The sequence below is a fragment of the Natrix helvetica genome, assembly GCF_964273705.1.
Source record: "Natrix helvetica genome assembly, chromosome: 2".
Classification (NCBI taxonomy): Eukaryota; Metazoa; Chordata; class Lepidosauria; order Squamata; family Natricidae; genus Natrix; species Natrix helvetica.
In genome coordinates this window covers 32,613,021-32,629,029 of record NC_138552.1, presented here as the reverse complement: position 1 = coordinate 32,629,029, position 16,009 = coordinate 32,613,021, and the positions used below count along the sequence as shown (strand labels likewise).

Below are 16,009 nucleotides of genomic sequence, written 5' to 3'. Positions count from 1 at the left end.
AATATACCTACCATATGTTTTTCTTTAAATTTGGATATTTCAAATTGCCATTCAATGTATGTTTATGATAAAGATATAGTAAATCAATTTTTCTAATGTCCATTGGTAATCATGTTTCTAAAGAATATTAGATTAGAAATTCACCAGAATAAAAATTATGAATTTAAAAATAAAAGTCTAGACTTCATACAAATACTGAAGAATTATACACTGAAAGTACCTTTTGGAATCTATTTTCCTTTTTTAAACAACAATATAAAAGAGGATAGATTAAATTTGTTTGGCATCTCAAAAACCAGTATAAGCATATTAATATATATATATATATATATATTGTGTGTGTCTATTTGGGTCATTTTTCACAAATTCTTATACATGTCATATTTCTGGGGGGGAAAATAAACCTACCTGAGGCTTCTGGATCGTGGCCTCATTTGAGTGGTCCTACATCTATTATCACTAGCAATACTTTCAGTAGCACAGAAATGTTTAGATAAAAAATGAAGTTCATCTGGTGTTGGCTGATATGGTAACTGGTGTAACTTCTCTTGGGAAGAACAGGATGACTGCAATAAACATGTGAAATATTAATTTGTACCAATAGTCAAAATAAAAATCTGCTCTTCTCACTTCTTATCAACAAGATTAGAGCATAGAAAGAAGTTTCTTTTTACATGTAAATGTACAATATTGCATTTCGAATATAATTTTCCATACCGACCAAAACATGTGCTAAATCAGAGCACTTGGAATTTAAATGCACAAATTAGAATGTTTGCTTCCTGAAAAATTACTCATATTTATGGTTTTGTTTAAAATATAACATTAAAAAAATTAACTGCAAAAAATGCGGTTAATGAAAAATAAGTTTTCTCTTAATTACATGTTTACTATCTCATACATATTCTAGTGAAATACACTTTGCTCAATTTCAAATTGATGAGTATTTAGTGGAGAGCAATCTCTTGAATGCTACATGATGCAAAATCTCTCTGGAAACCTTTTACCAAAGCAATTCATTATAAGATTTTTCTAAAAGTTTTAAAATAACACAATTCGATAAAATAAATAACTTAAGAATGGAGGAATGCAATTAATTATAATTCCTTCTGTTTCTTTTGAATAGAGTTCATCATAAAAATAAATATTAATAAAGTTCAGTACTTAAAATAGTATTCCATAATACCTAGGAACCAAGCATATTTTCCAATGAATATGACACTTTATTTAAAAATGGGTTTATTTCAGGGGAAGTACCGGTAATTCAAATTTGTCAATGCAAAAATGATTATATAATGTTTAATGCAACATTAAGTCTTAAATAGCTAATAATAAAAGATTAGAGAAAATGTCATTCAATTCTCTACAGATCACTACAGACAGATCTTACCTCCCATAATTCAAGCACAATACTTTTTAGAGTAAATTATTTAAAGTATAATGGGTGAATTAAACAATCAGCTGTATATTTAGGTCACTTAAATCTCTGTCTCAATTACCAATGTGTTCACAAATTCTATTTAAGGTGATTGAAATTCTCACTATCTCAAGCTCAATCCCTCCAAGACTGAGTGGCTGTGGTTTCCATCATCCTGATTTGTACATCTTGTTCCATCTTTGATGATAGGGGGAGAAATTTTAGCCCTCTCAGAGAAGGCCTGCAATCTGGGAGTCCTCCTGGATATGTGGCTTAGTTTAGAAGAACACCTGAAGGCCGTGACCAGGGGGGCCTTTTACCAGGTTCGCCTGGTATGTCAGTTGAGCCCCTTCCTGGATCGGGATGCTCTGTGTACAATCACTCATGCCCTCGTCCTTTCTCGCCTGGACTACTGCAATGCTCTCTACATGGGGCTGCCCTTGAAGAGCACCCAGAGGCTTCAGCTGGTCCAGAATGTGGCCGTGCGGGTTGTCATGGGGGTACCTAGGTGCTCCCGTGTTACACCTCTTTTAGGCGGCCTGCACTGGTTGCCGGTTGTTTTCCAGGTGCGATTCAATGTATTAATTATGACCTTTAAAGCGCTCCATGGCTTAGGCCCAGGGTACCTGCGAGACCACCTAATGCCATCAGTAGCCTCCCACCGTCCAGTATGATCCCACAGAGTTGTCCTTCTCAGGGTGCCGTCGGCCAGACAGTGTCGGCTGGTGACCCCCAGGGGGAGAGCCTTCTCTGTGGGAGCGCCTTCCCTCTGGAATGAGCTGCCCCCGGAGCTTCACATAATCCCTGACCTCCGGTCCTTCCGACGCGCCCTAAAAAGTTGGCTTTTCCAGCAAGCCGGCCTGGCCTGTTAATTTTAACTCATTTTTAAATGTATTGTCCTATAAATTCGTTTTTTGTTTTTTTTGGATATGTATTTAATTTCTTTTTAACTTTTGGGATGTGTGTTTTTTAATGTTGTACGCCGCCCTGAGTCCTTTGGGAGAAGGGCGGCATATAAATCCAATAAAAACAAAACAAAACTATCATAGCCAGATTATGACCATTTAACAGTAAATGCTCCTTCCTATATCATGATATTGATTAATTACAAGTTTTCAGGTTCATATTGTTCAATTATAAACCTTTTTGGATAGATTTGTTGAGGCTAGCCGCTAACCTACACTATCAACATAGAAACCACAAACTTCTTCAGCACTTCCATTCTAATGGATAAAAAGCAAAGAAGCAGTTAATAGGTGGCTGAGCTACTCAGTACTGAAGTCATGATAAGTATTTAATTTAAGTCAGACAAATTACATTGTATTTAATAATGTTTACTAGAATTCTTATAAAAGAAAATAAAGAATAAAGATAGTGGTGGTTTTGTGGTGGTCACTGAAATAAGTGGTAAAAATGTGCAAAAGTATTTTAACTTCAAATTGTTTGGAAAGCAAACTGCCCTGCTTTGACCTTGAAATATAGCTGTTCTGGTGCTATTCTGATCTTATTCAAAATGTTGGGTTAAAAATGGTTTGACCTTGGAATATGCTGCACATTTCTAACATTCCAATATAGAAATTTACACGCCCATTTATTGGATGTTCTAGCATCATCACTCAGCTTCTATCTATCTAGTAAAAAATATGACACAACCAGCCTCTACAATCACACTTCTCAACAGATTATTAAGTTTAAACTTCACAATATATATTCATATATCTATATCCATCCATCCATCCATCCATCCATCCATCCATCCATCCAGATAGATAGACAGACAGAGAGAGACAGACAGACAGACAGAGATACAGAATTCATTCTTTACTTTTCAATACTACCCAAAACCTCTCTGTTTTTTGAGAGAGCGGAATCTGAAAATATGTTACAGAAAGCAGCCAATATGAAATCACTTACTGAAACTGTTGAACTGGGAGTATTTGTACCATATCCAGAAGAAGGGAGAGATGCCAGTGACCAACGCCGTCCATCAGTCCTAAAGTGTATTTGAGTTTAGTCACAAAATACAACTGCAATTTTACCATGCCAAAATATTCAAATAGAGTTTATGCAATAATATGACCAAAAGGAAAATACAGCACTGTAAGTAAGCCTTATTCAGTGCATTTCTTTAAAGCATGTGCAAGTGTTTGGAGACAAATGGAAGATTTCATCATTCTTATTAGCCAATTCAAAATGCTGACTAGGAAGAAAATAGAGAAAACAAGTGGATAACCACCACAATCTACCTACTAAATATAACACATGTAGATTGACAGTTAAAGTGAATAAAGAAGATAATTGTTTTATTTGCAAAATGAAACAGAGATCATTATATTTTTAGCAAAATATTGATCGTAGGGAAGATTTTTTGATCTTTTAATACACGCAATGAAATTTGAGACATAGAACTACCAACCTAGTTTCATTCCCAGTCACAGCCTAAATGTTTATCTAACACATGCATAGCTGTTGCCTATGCTTTAAATTTCACTTCTACCAAGCAATACTATTCTCAGACAAACATCAACAATGCATAAATCAGGAAACTCAACCAAGCTATGGTTTGTACAGCAAGTTACATGCATAATATGAATGATATAACTATCATATAAGAAATCCCTGCTCGACATTGCTCAGAATTCAGCATGCAGAAACACAGCTATATTTAGTCCCACATGTGAATGTAACACTTTATCTACCAGAGATAGGTGCCTAATCGTATCAGACCAAACAGTTTAAATACACATACATGGAAAAGAAACACGCCACACAAGCACTCCTTGTTTTCTCTCTATGAGGCAAAAGAAGCAGGGAGAAAACAGAATAGCTGCAGATTGTATGTGGACTTGCTGTGATGACCTAGTCAGCCTTGCACAGACATGGCTGCAAACAATGAGCACAGCTTGTACAGGGAAGAGATAGTTACCTTTCATTTCGATGCCCATGACTGCAAATGTAATTGTACCAAATATATTTAGAAAGAAACACAAAAGAACAACTTTTTAAGTATGGGTAAATTACACATAATCTTCAAATAACTTAAACAAGTAAGATTAATTTCTACAGTTAATTTCTCTAATAAAGAAAAACTGACTTCTAATGTTAACAATTGTTGACGTACAAAGAGATCCTTAAGTGAATGATACAAACTTCTAATTCTTCCTAGTCATTTATAAAATGTATTCAAGTATCCTGTGAATGAAGTTTTTGATAATGCTATGGAGGTGATCTAGGGGAGACATGATAGCAGTGTTCCAATATCTCAGGGGTTGCCACAAAGAAGAGGGAGTCAAACTATTCTCCAAAGCACCTGAGGGTAGAACAAGAAGCAAGGAAACTAATCAAGGAGAGAAGCAACTTAAAACTGAGGAGAAATTTCCTGACAGTTAGAACAATTAAGCAGTGGAACAACTTGCCTCCAGAAGTTATGAATACTCCAACACTGGAAGTTTTTAAGTTGGACCATTTGACTGAAGTGGTGTAGGGTTTCCTGCCTAGGCAGGGGGTTGCACTAGAAGACCTCCATGGTCCCTTTCAACTCGGTTATTCTATATTCTAGTTTTGTTTTTCTCACATAATAAAGAGAAATTGAATTGGGACAAATTGAATCAATTGATTGAATCAACTGAGTTCTGGCATCAGATAAGCATCAGTTGCTCCCAAATTATGTTCATTTTTAAGTATTTCAATTAAGAACACTATTAGAAGGGGAAAGGAGGTTATTCAACTATATATAGAGACAGCAAGAATATAAATTATTTTAGCATCAAATCTCACTGTTATTTATTTTTGTTTACATTCCAATCAGTATTATTTTATATTCATACTGGTTTTCTACTTATGGAATGGGTGAGATTAGACAACATCTTATAGAGAGAAAGTGGTGGACTACCGTAACATAATTTGTGATAGAGCTTGTTGCAAATGATTATGTATCTCATTGAAAACAGAGAATATTTATAGTTTAGGGTTGAAATGAAGGGTCCTTGGTGCTCTCTGAATTTGGTTGTTTCCTTACAAACATTTCATTACCGAACTAGGTAACATTATCAGTGCTAGAAGAGATGCTCTCAATTTATATTCTAGTGGTTTGCCCTGTCAGTGTTGGTAGGAGTGGTTGTGGATCATCTTTGGTTGGAACAAAAACCTCAAAACACCTCCCCACTAGCAATCAACACCCGGATCAGATGTAAATTGACATCGGATCAAAAATCAAGATGTAAACAATATCTAATCAAGGAACTACTAAATAAGCTAACAGTAAACAGCCCAACCATCAGCATTGTCATTAAAGATAGGTATCAAAAATGTTTTTCTGATAATAGTGCTGATGTTATAAGCATATATTTTCTTACCTTCGTGCAAAAGAGAAGTGGGCTGAGGCACTAGGAGAAAAATTTCTAGGGCTGTCTTGAGGACTGCTGCCTATTAAGAAGAAGATAAATATGAAGTATCTTAAGAGAAAGTTCCATAAATCACGAGGTTCAACAAGAATCTGTAATAAATTTCAATTATTATTTCTCATTTAGATGCCTTCTTGCCTCATCCCCCATACATACTTATATGAAACTGAGTTGTGCTCTAATTAAGATATCTGGCAGGATATCTTATGTACTATCTCAAGGCATGTGAGTAAAGGTAGTCCTTAACTTATAACAATTCACTTAGTGACCATTCAAAGTTACTATGGCACTGAAAAATGTGACTTATGATCATTTTTCACACTTATGACCATTGCACCATCCCAATGGTCACATGATTTACATTTGGATACTTGACAAGGGACTCACATTTATGGCGGTTGCAGTGTCCCAGGGATCATGTGATCACCTTTTGCAACCTTCCGACAAGCAAAGTCAATGGGGAAGCCAGATTCACTTAACAACCATATTACTAATTTAACAACTGCAGTGATTCACTTAACAAATATGGAAAGAAAAGTTGTAAAGGGAGGCAAAACTCACTTAACAAAATAAATTTTGGGCTCAGTTGTGTTTGTAAGTTGAGGACTACCTGTACTAATAATTTGGTGCTAAATCTCTCACTTTTCTTCCAGACAAACATAATATTTTTTCTATTTGGACCAATATTAAATAAATGCAAATGAAAAAGCAGCTAAGACAGTGATGAATAACACTTTTTTTCTTTTCCAGGACCTTATTTCTTCAGGGGACCATATGCTTGGTGGACTGAAGAAACAAGTCAATGGAGCCAAACTTAAAATGGATGGATGCCCACATTTTTCCCTCCAATACCCTTTTTTTCTTCAGCAGAAATTACAGTTTCTGTATTTTAGTATATAAAAACCATATTTTCTACATTCTAAAATATATTTAAGTATATATTTAGACCAGGGGTGTCCAAACTTGGCAACTTTAAGACTTGTGGACTTCAACTCCCAGAATTCCCCAGACCAAAACAGAGTATTAAAATACAACCTATTACAGTAATATGTAATATATCACTTCTCTTTTTAAACCAATGACCCAAACTAAGTCATGTATACCAATTTGCGTCATTTGTGTTATTAAAACATTAAACATATAACACAAATTACATCACCTGTGGTGCTTTATTTTATTTCCATAAGAACATCTTTATTTACAGGTAAAGTAACATGGGCTTCACATATTTTATTGATTAGGTTATTACATATTTCTGCTCTACATCGTACTTATTTTTTTAAAAAATGTTTCTACTATAAGCACATTATTAAAATCAGATGGAACATTACTCCTAAATCTAGAAAAACCAGGCCATGTAGAGATGATTTGGAATGAAATAAAGATTTGATTCCTCATTGTGAAGAAGGCATTTCCTTTGGCTTTGTTACTATTCTTACATAGCAATAGTTCTTATGCTTATATACTGCTTCATAGTGCTTTACAGCACTCTCTAAGGGCCACAACAAACTGTGGATCCTCATTTTACCGACTTCGGAAGGATGAAAGGCTGACTCTACCTTGAACTGGTCATATACTGCTTCATAGTGCTTTACGGCACTCTCTAAGGGCCACAACAAACTGTGGATCCTCATTTTACCGACTTCGGAAGGATGAAAGGCTGACTCTACCTTGAACTGGTCAGGATCAAACTCCTGGCAGTTGACAGTCAGTCTGCAATACTGCATTCTAACCACTGCGCCACCATCACATAAAACCATCCAACTTGCTGCTAAACACTGGGAATGCTTGGCCCACAGTGGCTGATATCTACTTCTTCCTCTACCCTCAACATGTATAACTGGAACATATGGATTTTCTGTAGGCAAAATATATAGGTGACAAAACAAAACTGAACTTTTTATAAGCGGCGCTGCCTGTCAGAAAATGAATTAGCATCTTTATAAAATTCTTTGATAAGCCTTTATTGTGCTTCACAAAAATATATCATGCCACTTTAGTGAACAGTTGAGTTACTGCATATAGGACTTGCAATTTTTCAACCTGTTTCAGTATTTGTTTTTTTAATTTAGTAAATTATTAACGAAGTGTATCATTTAAAATATGAAGACATATCAGATATTCATTGATTAATTACTTACTATAAAAGGTTCTACCAATTTAATTATGATTGTATAACATAAAATATCCTACAAATGAAAATGAATTATAGTGTATATAACATGTTATTATTTATTTAGCATGTAGTGTTTGTACATTGAGAGCCAGGGAGCCTACAATGTTATTATAAGTAGTTTGGCTGCTTGATTTGTTTAGTTCTCACTCGCGTGCTATTCGGGGTCCACTGCAGGGGGACAAACTAGCTCCACACAGAGGGTAGATAACGACACTAAGCGGTTATCAGTGTTATCCAAGACTTTCTACACCAATTTTGCCTCGCATTCAGGCAGTTCCAGTGCCAGTTGGTTCTTGCTACCGCACAAAATGACATTAGCTTCCACCGGAGTGGTACCTATCTATTTACTTGTATTTTTACATGCTTTCAAATTGCTAGGTTAGCAGAAGCTGAGGCAAGTGATGGGAGCTCATTCCATCATGCAGTGCTAGGGCTTGAACTGCTGGAGTATGGACAGCTGATCTTTTCAGGCTGGAAAATCCAGCATCTTTAAGCCACTGAACCATTGTATTTCTTTTGTATAATAGGTTAATCCATACCTTGGTATAAGGGAATATATATATATTAGCCTGACTGGCCAAATTAAACTATTTTTGTTTTACATATTTAAACTGCTTCTTCTAATCTAGAATATAAATCTGCTAAAATGAAAGACTGTATATTTATGATTCTGAAAAGACTTGCATGGTTTCAGTCCTATTAGCTTCTCCCAATTTAAATAGAATAGCTACATGATTTACATCATAGAACAAGGTCCCTTACTTAAAAGGTTGTCTAAGGAAAGGTTGCCAGATTTAAAGATACAAAAGAATATTGAACAGGGACACTGAAATTTCTTATTTCTTAATGGACGTTCCGGTTGCAGAATCATTTATAAGTAGCCAGATCTTTAAAATATTGTTAGACTCATGTCATATTTTTACCTTCTGTTGCTTTTGGCTGTTTAATTTTTTTTTAATTGAAAATATTTTCTGTCATTTAAAACAGTTTACCCTTCTAGCTCTTTACCTGGTTCTTAACTAATTCCTTCCCAAAGGTTTGTTTTCTTCCAAAATAAAGCAGATAGTCTGGATTACGACTACTCTGTTGCAGTTCATATTTTATTAAGGGTAAATCTATTATGCTGATGAGGTGTTTTTTTTTCCTTAAAAAAACTCCTCTGTTCTTGAGGAAATTCTGATTTAAATGAAAACAACGAGGAAGCACTGAAACTGTTTTACAACATGAATTATGTAAACAAACTAATCAGGCAAGGAAGAGACTGAATTGTCAGGGGAAATCAATGTACCACACAGCCCTATTTGTATCCATGCATACTTGGGAGATGAGAGGAGCAGCAATTCTTCATTCCTGAGATTCAAATGCTATTTCTTTTTTCTTTCTTTTAAAAGCAAAAAAAAAGTAATAGTGAGGTGAAAATTAACCATGTTTGGCACTTATTATTGGAGTAAATGTCTTATTTGTTTCATGAGAGTTTGGGAAAAATGGAGTGCTGACCAGCAGGGCCACAATTTCAACATGGGGAATGGAAGAAACGAAAGGAAAGAGGATGATGGAATTGCTTTTGATCCAACTATTTCAAAGTAATATATTTTTAATGGTACTCTTCTTATCTATTATGCATTTTAGTTAATTATTTCTTTTCTTTTTCACTGTTCCATACCCACCTGGCCCTTTTTAGGGGCTTAATTTATTCTGTTGGACAAACTTTTATACAAGTTTTTTAAAAAGGATTTTTTTTGGCTGTGTAATATTTAATTGTGTGGCAATTGAGGAAAAATATTAAAATTATAGCCCTAGCTTCATGACTCACAAATTTTCTCTCAGTATTTGTTCACCCTAAATCCTATTGTTCCAGAGCTTGTTGCTTTCAAAGACTTCAAAAGTGTCATGTAGTTTGCAACTACTGTTGACTCCTATTTAAACCTAATCAATGGGGTCAGACATTATATACATTATTAACACAGGTTATTCATAGAGACATTGATATGACATTAGCTAATCATTATTGAGTGAATCAGTCTGATATAGTAGTTAAGGCACCAGGCTAGAAGCTTTAAAATGTTGAGTTCAGGTCCCATCTGAGGTGCAAAGCCAGATGGGTGGCTTTGACCTAGTCATTCTTTCCTATAATAATAATAATAATAATAAATATTTATTTCTTAGCCGCACCCTCTCCCGAAGGACTCGGGGCGGCGTACAACAAAACATAGGAAATAAATATATCGACATACATATAACAAAACATATACCAAGACATATATACGACATATACAAGGAGGAGGTGAACTGATAGATAAAAACAAGTAAAAACACAATGTTTAAAAACCCCTAAATAAATTGAATGCAATTAAAATACCCCAAATAAAAAACCCGTCAGGAGCGATATAGTTGGATCAAAGTTGAGCCAGGCCAGCAACTTGAAAAAGGTGGGTCCTCTCACTCTTTGACCCTTTTCTTTGACAACCAAATCTTGCCAGCCGCTCCCCCAGGAGTCCAAACTAACTCAAAGGCAAACACATATAAAGACACGCCCAAATATTTAAAATAATAATATCTGAACATGATATATTATATGGGGAATATCACTGCACATGCACAGCTATTCTTGAAATTGGTATTTTTTTAAATCCTGAAAACTTAGTTGCTATTGCAGCATGTGTATTATTTGATGTAATAAAGGAATTTTATAACTTTTTATAACTTTTGTAACTTTTCAAAATATATATTTTAAGGTTTGGCGCATCTGGACAGCAAAGTAACTTTTTAAGGCCCAATATTTGCTTGCAAAAAATATTTGGGGAATACTTTTAATTGCCCCAGAAGGTAAAGAATATTTAAATACAAAAATAATAACTTTTTATATGAAGACATATTTTTGTTTCCAAGTGAGGAAAATACTAACCTTTCACTAAAAGTTCTTGTGGAAGCAGCAGTTGATTTGTTTTAAGAAAACAATCTGTCACTTTCAATCTGTAATTTGTCTCTCTGGGCCCACCAGAGACTGGGGAAATTTGGAGGTACAAAATGCAGATGGCCATTGGTAAAATACCAGAAATTGTTTTTTATTATTACATACTGATCTGCTTTTAAATGCAAGCAGGTATACATAACCATCCCCATGCACAGGGATATGAAGTACTGTATGTGTTACCTTATATTGTATCATTATATACTGGATCATTACCATATATTGGTAGCACCTAAATAATTGATTTGCCTCGTAGGAATGGACAATTTTTCTAGGTCTGGAATGAGGTTTTGTGCACATATGAAATTTTCAGCTCAGGCCATTGAATATTAAAGAAATAGTGTCTTACAGGAGTTTGTTTAACCAAAATATTTTTTTTTACTAGAAGAAAATATGAAGGCATTAGAAAAGAAAATAATTTTTATGGCTACAAATTGAATCTGTTTTTATAATATTCAATGAGTTAATTGAAAATAGACCACATTGAAAACTACATGTGTATTGGTTAAATGTTAGCATTTACTATGTTAAGAAGAATAATTTTTTGTCTTATCACAGCATATCATTCATCTGTAGAATTCATCATCTAAAGACAATATGATGTCACTGAAGTGGGATGGAATAGTTTCATAGGAGATATTGAACTTCTCTTATAAGAGCTCTCATATTACAGAACTACAGAGATTCTCAATGAAATATGGACAGTAGTGCTTAAAAGTTTGTGAAATCTTCAGAATTTTCAATATTTCTCTGTAAACATGACCTAAAATATGATCTGTTCTCCACACAAGTCCTAAAATTAGATAAAGAGATAGAACGTTGGTCTTACCTGAACGTTTTTTTCTGTCGAGTGGAGGGAGGGGTCACTGAAGGGTTAACACAGCCTGATTGGTCCATTTGACTGAGAGAAAACTTCTTAGCCTTCGGCTTCTCCCGTTGGCTCCCAGTTTCCGCGATGTCACGGTCTGCATCTGCATGGTGTAAAAAGACAAGGGAAAGCCGCCCAGGGCCACCCGATCCTACCCCTCCCGGACCCTGTCTATCTAACTAGGGCGGGAAAGTGACCCCTCCCTCCACTCGACAGAAAAAAACGTTCAGGTAAGACCAACGTTCTTTTTCCAGTAGAGTGGAGGGAGGTGTCACTGAAGGGACATACCCACGCTATGTCCCAGGGAGGGGAGACTGGGTCCCAGGGGGAGGATCGGCCGCCACCCTCTGGAGAACCCTCCGCCCAAAGGACGCCTCAGCCGAGGCGTAAGTATCCAAGCGGTAGTGTCTTATGAAGGGGGTAGGAGTGGCCCAGGTGGCCGCTCGGCATATATCCTCGAAGGGCGCCCTTGTGGCCCAGGCCGCGGAGGAGGCTGCACTACGAGTGGAGTGAGCTGTAATCCCCGAGGGAGATTTCCCCGAGGCTCCGTAAGCCTCAACTATGGCCAACCTGATCCACCTCCCAATAGTCGAAGACGAAACCTTTTTGCCTAGCGAACCCGGATGAAACGAGACAAATAACGCCTCAGTCCTACGAATGCCCTCCGTCCGTTTCAGATAAATCCGGAGGGCCCTGCGTACATCCAACCGATGCCACGCCTGTTCTCTCTCCCTTGTTGGATTGGGACAAAAATTTGGTAGGGCAATCTCCTGGGCCCTATGAAACAGAGAGTTAACCTTCGGTATGAAGGAAGGATCCAAACGCAGTACCACCCTGTCCTGGTGAATCATACAAAGGTCGCTGCGAACAGAAAGGGCCCCCAACTCAGAAATACGTCTGGCCGACGTAATGGCCACTAAGAACACTACCTTAAGCGAGAGGAGACGCATGTGCACCGTCCTAAGCAGCTCAAATGGGGAGCCCGTCAGTGCTTTCAGGACGAGGGTAAGATCCCAGGTAGGGAACCTATGAACTGGGGGCGGACGGATGTTAGCCGCCCCTTTGAGAAACCGCTTTATCAATGGGGAGTGGGAGAGGGTAGAGGATCCCTCCCCCCCTAAGATGGTGGATAGGGCCGCCACCTGTCGCCGGAGCGTATTATGGGATAACCCGTCCTCCAGCCCTTTCTGGAGGAACTCTAAAACATCCGGAACCGTGGCTCTAGCGGGATCCAACCTTCTTGGACTGCACCACTTCGCAAAGGCCGCCCAGGTGGCGTTATAGATTCTGATAGTGGATGGCCTTCTAGATGCCTCTAAGGTAGCTATGACCCCCGATGACAACTTCCTCCCCTTTAGCAATCCCCGTTCAAGAGCCACGCGGTCAGATGAAGCCACTGCGGCTCTGGGTGAAGTAAGACCCCTTGACAAAGGACGACCTCCTCCGGTGGAATCCTCCAGGGATCTGCGACCGAGAGCTGGACCAGGTCTGCGAACCATGGCCTCCTCGGCCAGTATGGGGCTAATAGAATGACACAGGCCCTCTCTGTGACTACCTTCCGTATGGTTCTGGGAATGAGGGGAAGGGGGGGAAAGGCATAAAGAAGACCCGGAGGCCACCGGATTCTGAGGGCATCCGCTCCTTCTGCTGCTGGAGTCTGGAATCGGGCGAAAAATCTCGGTAGTTGTGCGTTGCCGGGAGAGGCGAACAGGTCCACAAGTGGGGTGCCGAATCTGAGGCAGATCTTCCGAAACAACTCTGGGGACAGCTGCCACTCGCCGTTGTCCAGAGTCGCCCGACTCAACCAGTCCGCCTGGTGGTTGGACTCCCCCGATATATGCTCCGCCGTAATCGAGGCCAAGTGTCTCTCTGCCCACAGGCCCAATGTCTGCGCCTCCCGCCACAGGGCACGGGAGTGAGTCCCTCCTTGACGGTTGACATGAGCTTTCGTCGCTACATTGTCCGTGAGCAGGAGGACGTGTCGCCCCTGCAGATGACGATGAAAGGTCCGGAGGGCCAGTCTCGCAGCCTTGAGCTCCAGCCAATTGATATTGTGGCTGAGATCTGAGGCAGTCCAGCGTCCTTGGGCCATGTCGGACCCCATCACGGCCCCCCAGCCGAATAAGCTCGCGTCCGTCGTGACTGGTACTCTCCCAAATTGACGCCCCTTGTCGCAGAGCCGGGGACATCCACCACCTGAGAGAGAGTCTCACCTCTGGCGTTAAGTGAATCGGTCACAGAGAGTTGCTCATCATCCTTTTCTGGGCTGGTATCAAAGCCCACTGAAGGGGATGCAGGTGTAGACGAGCCTAGGGAACTATCCCTATACAGGATACCATCTTCCCCAGGAGTTGAGATAAGGTCAGGATGGAAACGGACCTTTTTGTCCTGATGGATGTGATCAACTGTCTCAAACTGGTCAGACGGTCGGGGGATAGGCGAACCCTCCCTGACTCGGAATCGATTACTGTCCCTAGATGCAGGATCTGCCTGGAGGGGGACAGGTGGCTCTTGGGGAAATTCACTGAGAAACCTAGTGTCTGGAGCCATTGGATCGTCAGTTGGAGGTCTGCCCTGGCTCTGGGGAGGGACCCTGCCTGGACCAGGACGTCGTCCAAGTAGCACTGGAGCCTCACCGGAATGGATCTCAGGTAAGCCGCCAGTGCCGCCAGGACCTTGGTGAACGTCCGAGGGGCCGAGGCCAGGCCGAATGGAAGGGCCCGGTACTGATAGTGTCGGCCCTTGTGGGAAAACCGCAGGAAGCGTCGGTGAGTCCGGAGGATGGGGATGTGAAGATAGGCCTCCGTCAAATCTACTGAGGCCATGTAATCCCCCTTCCGAATACCCTGCAAGATTGACTTCAGGGAGGCCATCTTGAAGCGCCTGTAGACTAGGTACTGATTCAGGCGCTTCAGGTCGAGGATTGCTCTCCAACCCCCCGAGGTCTTCGGGACTACGAAGAGATTTGAATAGTAGCCCTGTCCCCTCTCCGGTTCCGGAACGACCTCCACCGCTCTGATTTCCAGAAGATGGGAGACGGCGAGGTCCATGAGACGATGGCGTTCCGGATCCCGGGCCGGGGAAAACACCTTGAAGCGTCTCGGGGGTTAGGAGAGGAACTCTAACCTTAGGCCGTGGCGAATGGTCGCCCGGACCCACCCGTCTGATGTGATCTGATCCCACTTGTCCGCATACAGCGCCAGGCAGCCGCCTATGCGATGACTCGGATTTGAGTCATTTCCCTCTGCGGAAGGGGCGGCCGCCCCTCCCCCCCGCGAAAGGGCCGCTTGGATTGATGTTGGTACCTGGAGCGTTCCTGAAAGTTCTGTCTGTTGTACTGCCTGTCCTGCCTGTACTGCTGAAAACGGGGCTCCTGGTCCCTGTCATAACTCCTAAAGGAAGGCCTGCGATACGGGTGACTGCGTGCCTCGGACTTCTTGGTGGAGGTAGGCATCACCTTTTTCTTGTCTTTATTCTCCACCAAAATCGGGTCTAGAGCAGACCCAAACAGATTGTGACCCGTAAAAGGAGCGGCTATTAAATCCCATTTGGCTTTATTATCGATCTGCCAATTTCTAAGCCAAAGGAGCCGGCGTGAGGCCACAGAGGTAGCTAAGGCGCTGGAGCCGAATCGCATGGCATCCAGGGTCGCATCGGCCGAATACTGACACGCCGCCATAATTTTAGTCAAATCCTGGTGGATGCGATCATCCTGGATCGGGATACGATCCTGGAGTTGGCGGAGCTACATCACTGTCGTGCGATTAAAATACGAGGCGGCGGCCGCCGCCCGCATTGCCCATGCGGAAGCCTTATAATTTTTCCGCAAGGTGAGCTCCGCCCTCTTATCTTCCGGTTTAAGCTTATCTGCCGCATCCCCCGAGACCACCGGGGAAGATGAGACCAGGGCAGCTATAGGTTGATCTATGGCCAGTAGTTGGAGGGCCTGTAGAAAGGCCTTCTCCATGTTATAAGCCCTCCTGTCATTGCTGCCCGGAGGGGAAAAATTTGATGGTCGAGCCCATTGGCTGGTGGCCACCTCCAAGAACAGAGGAGGAGCAGGGATCTCCTCTTTATTGATGGCCGTGTTTGAGAACATCACCATATCCGGATCTCTGGGTGGGGGCACCGTGGGGTCCCCCGTACCCACCTTGGTGGTTCTCCTAGCCTTTTT

General features: G+C 40.4%; 1 protein-coding gene across 7 annotated transcripts in view; it reads right to left on the bottom strand.

Annotated features, from left to right (window-relative positions):
- Positions 1-16,009, bottom strand: part of MAST4 (microtubule associated serine/threonine kinase family member 4) — a 221,933-nt gene that overhangs the window by 49,733 nt on the left and 156,191 nt on the right. For 4 of the 7 annotated variants that reach the window (XM_081945100.1, XM_081945102.1, XM_081945106.1 and 1 more), the window contains 4 exons: positions 5,773-5,842; positions 4,344-4,364; positions 3,332-3,410; positions 409-566 (listed from right to left, as the gene is read on the bottom strand). In XM_081945100.1, coding sequence (XP_081801226.1) covers positions 409-566; positions 3,332-3,410; positions 4,344-4,364; positions 5,773-5,842 — 328 coding nt within the window. The remainder of the gene's footprint in view (positions 1-408; positions 567-3,331; positions 3,411-4,343; positions 4,365-5,772; positions 5,843-16,009) is intronic. The other 3 variants (XM_081945101.1, XM_081945103.1, XM_081945105.1) reach the window with 1 other exon arrangement.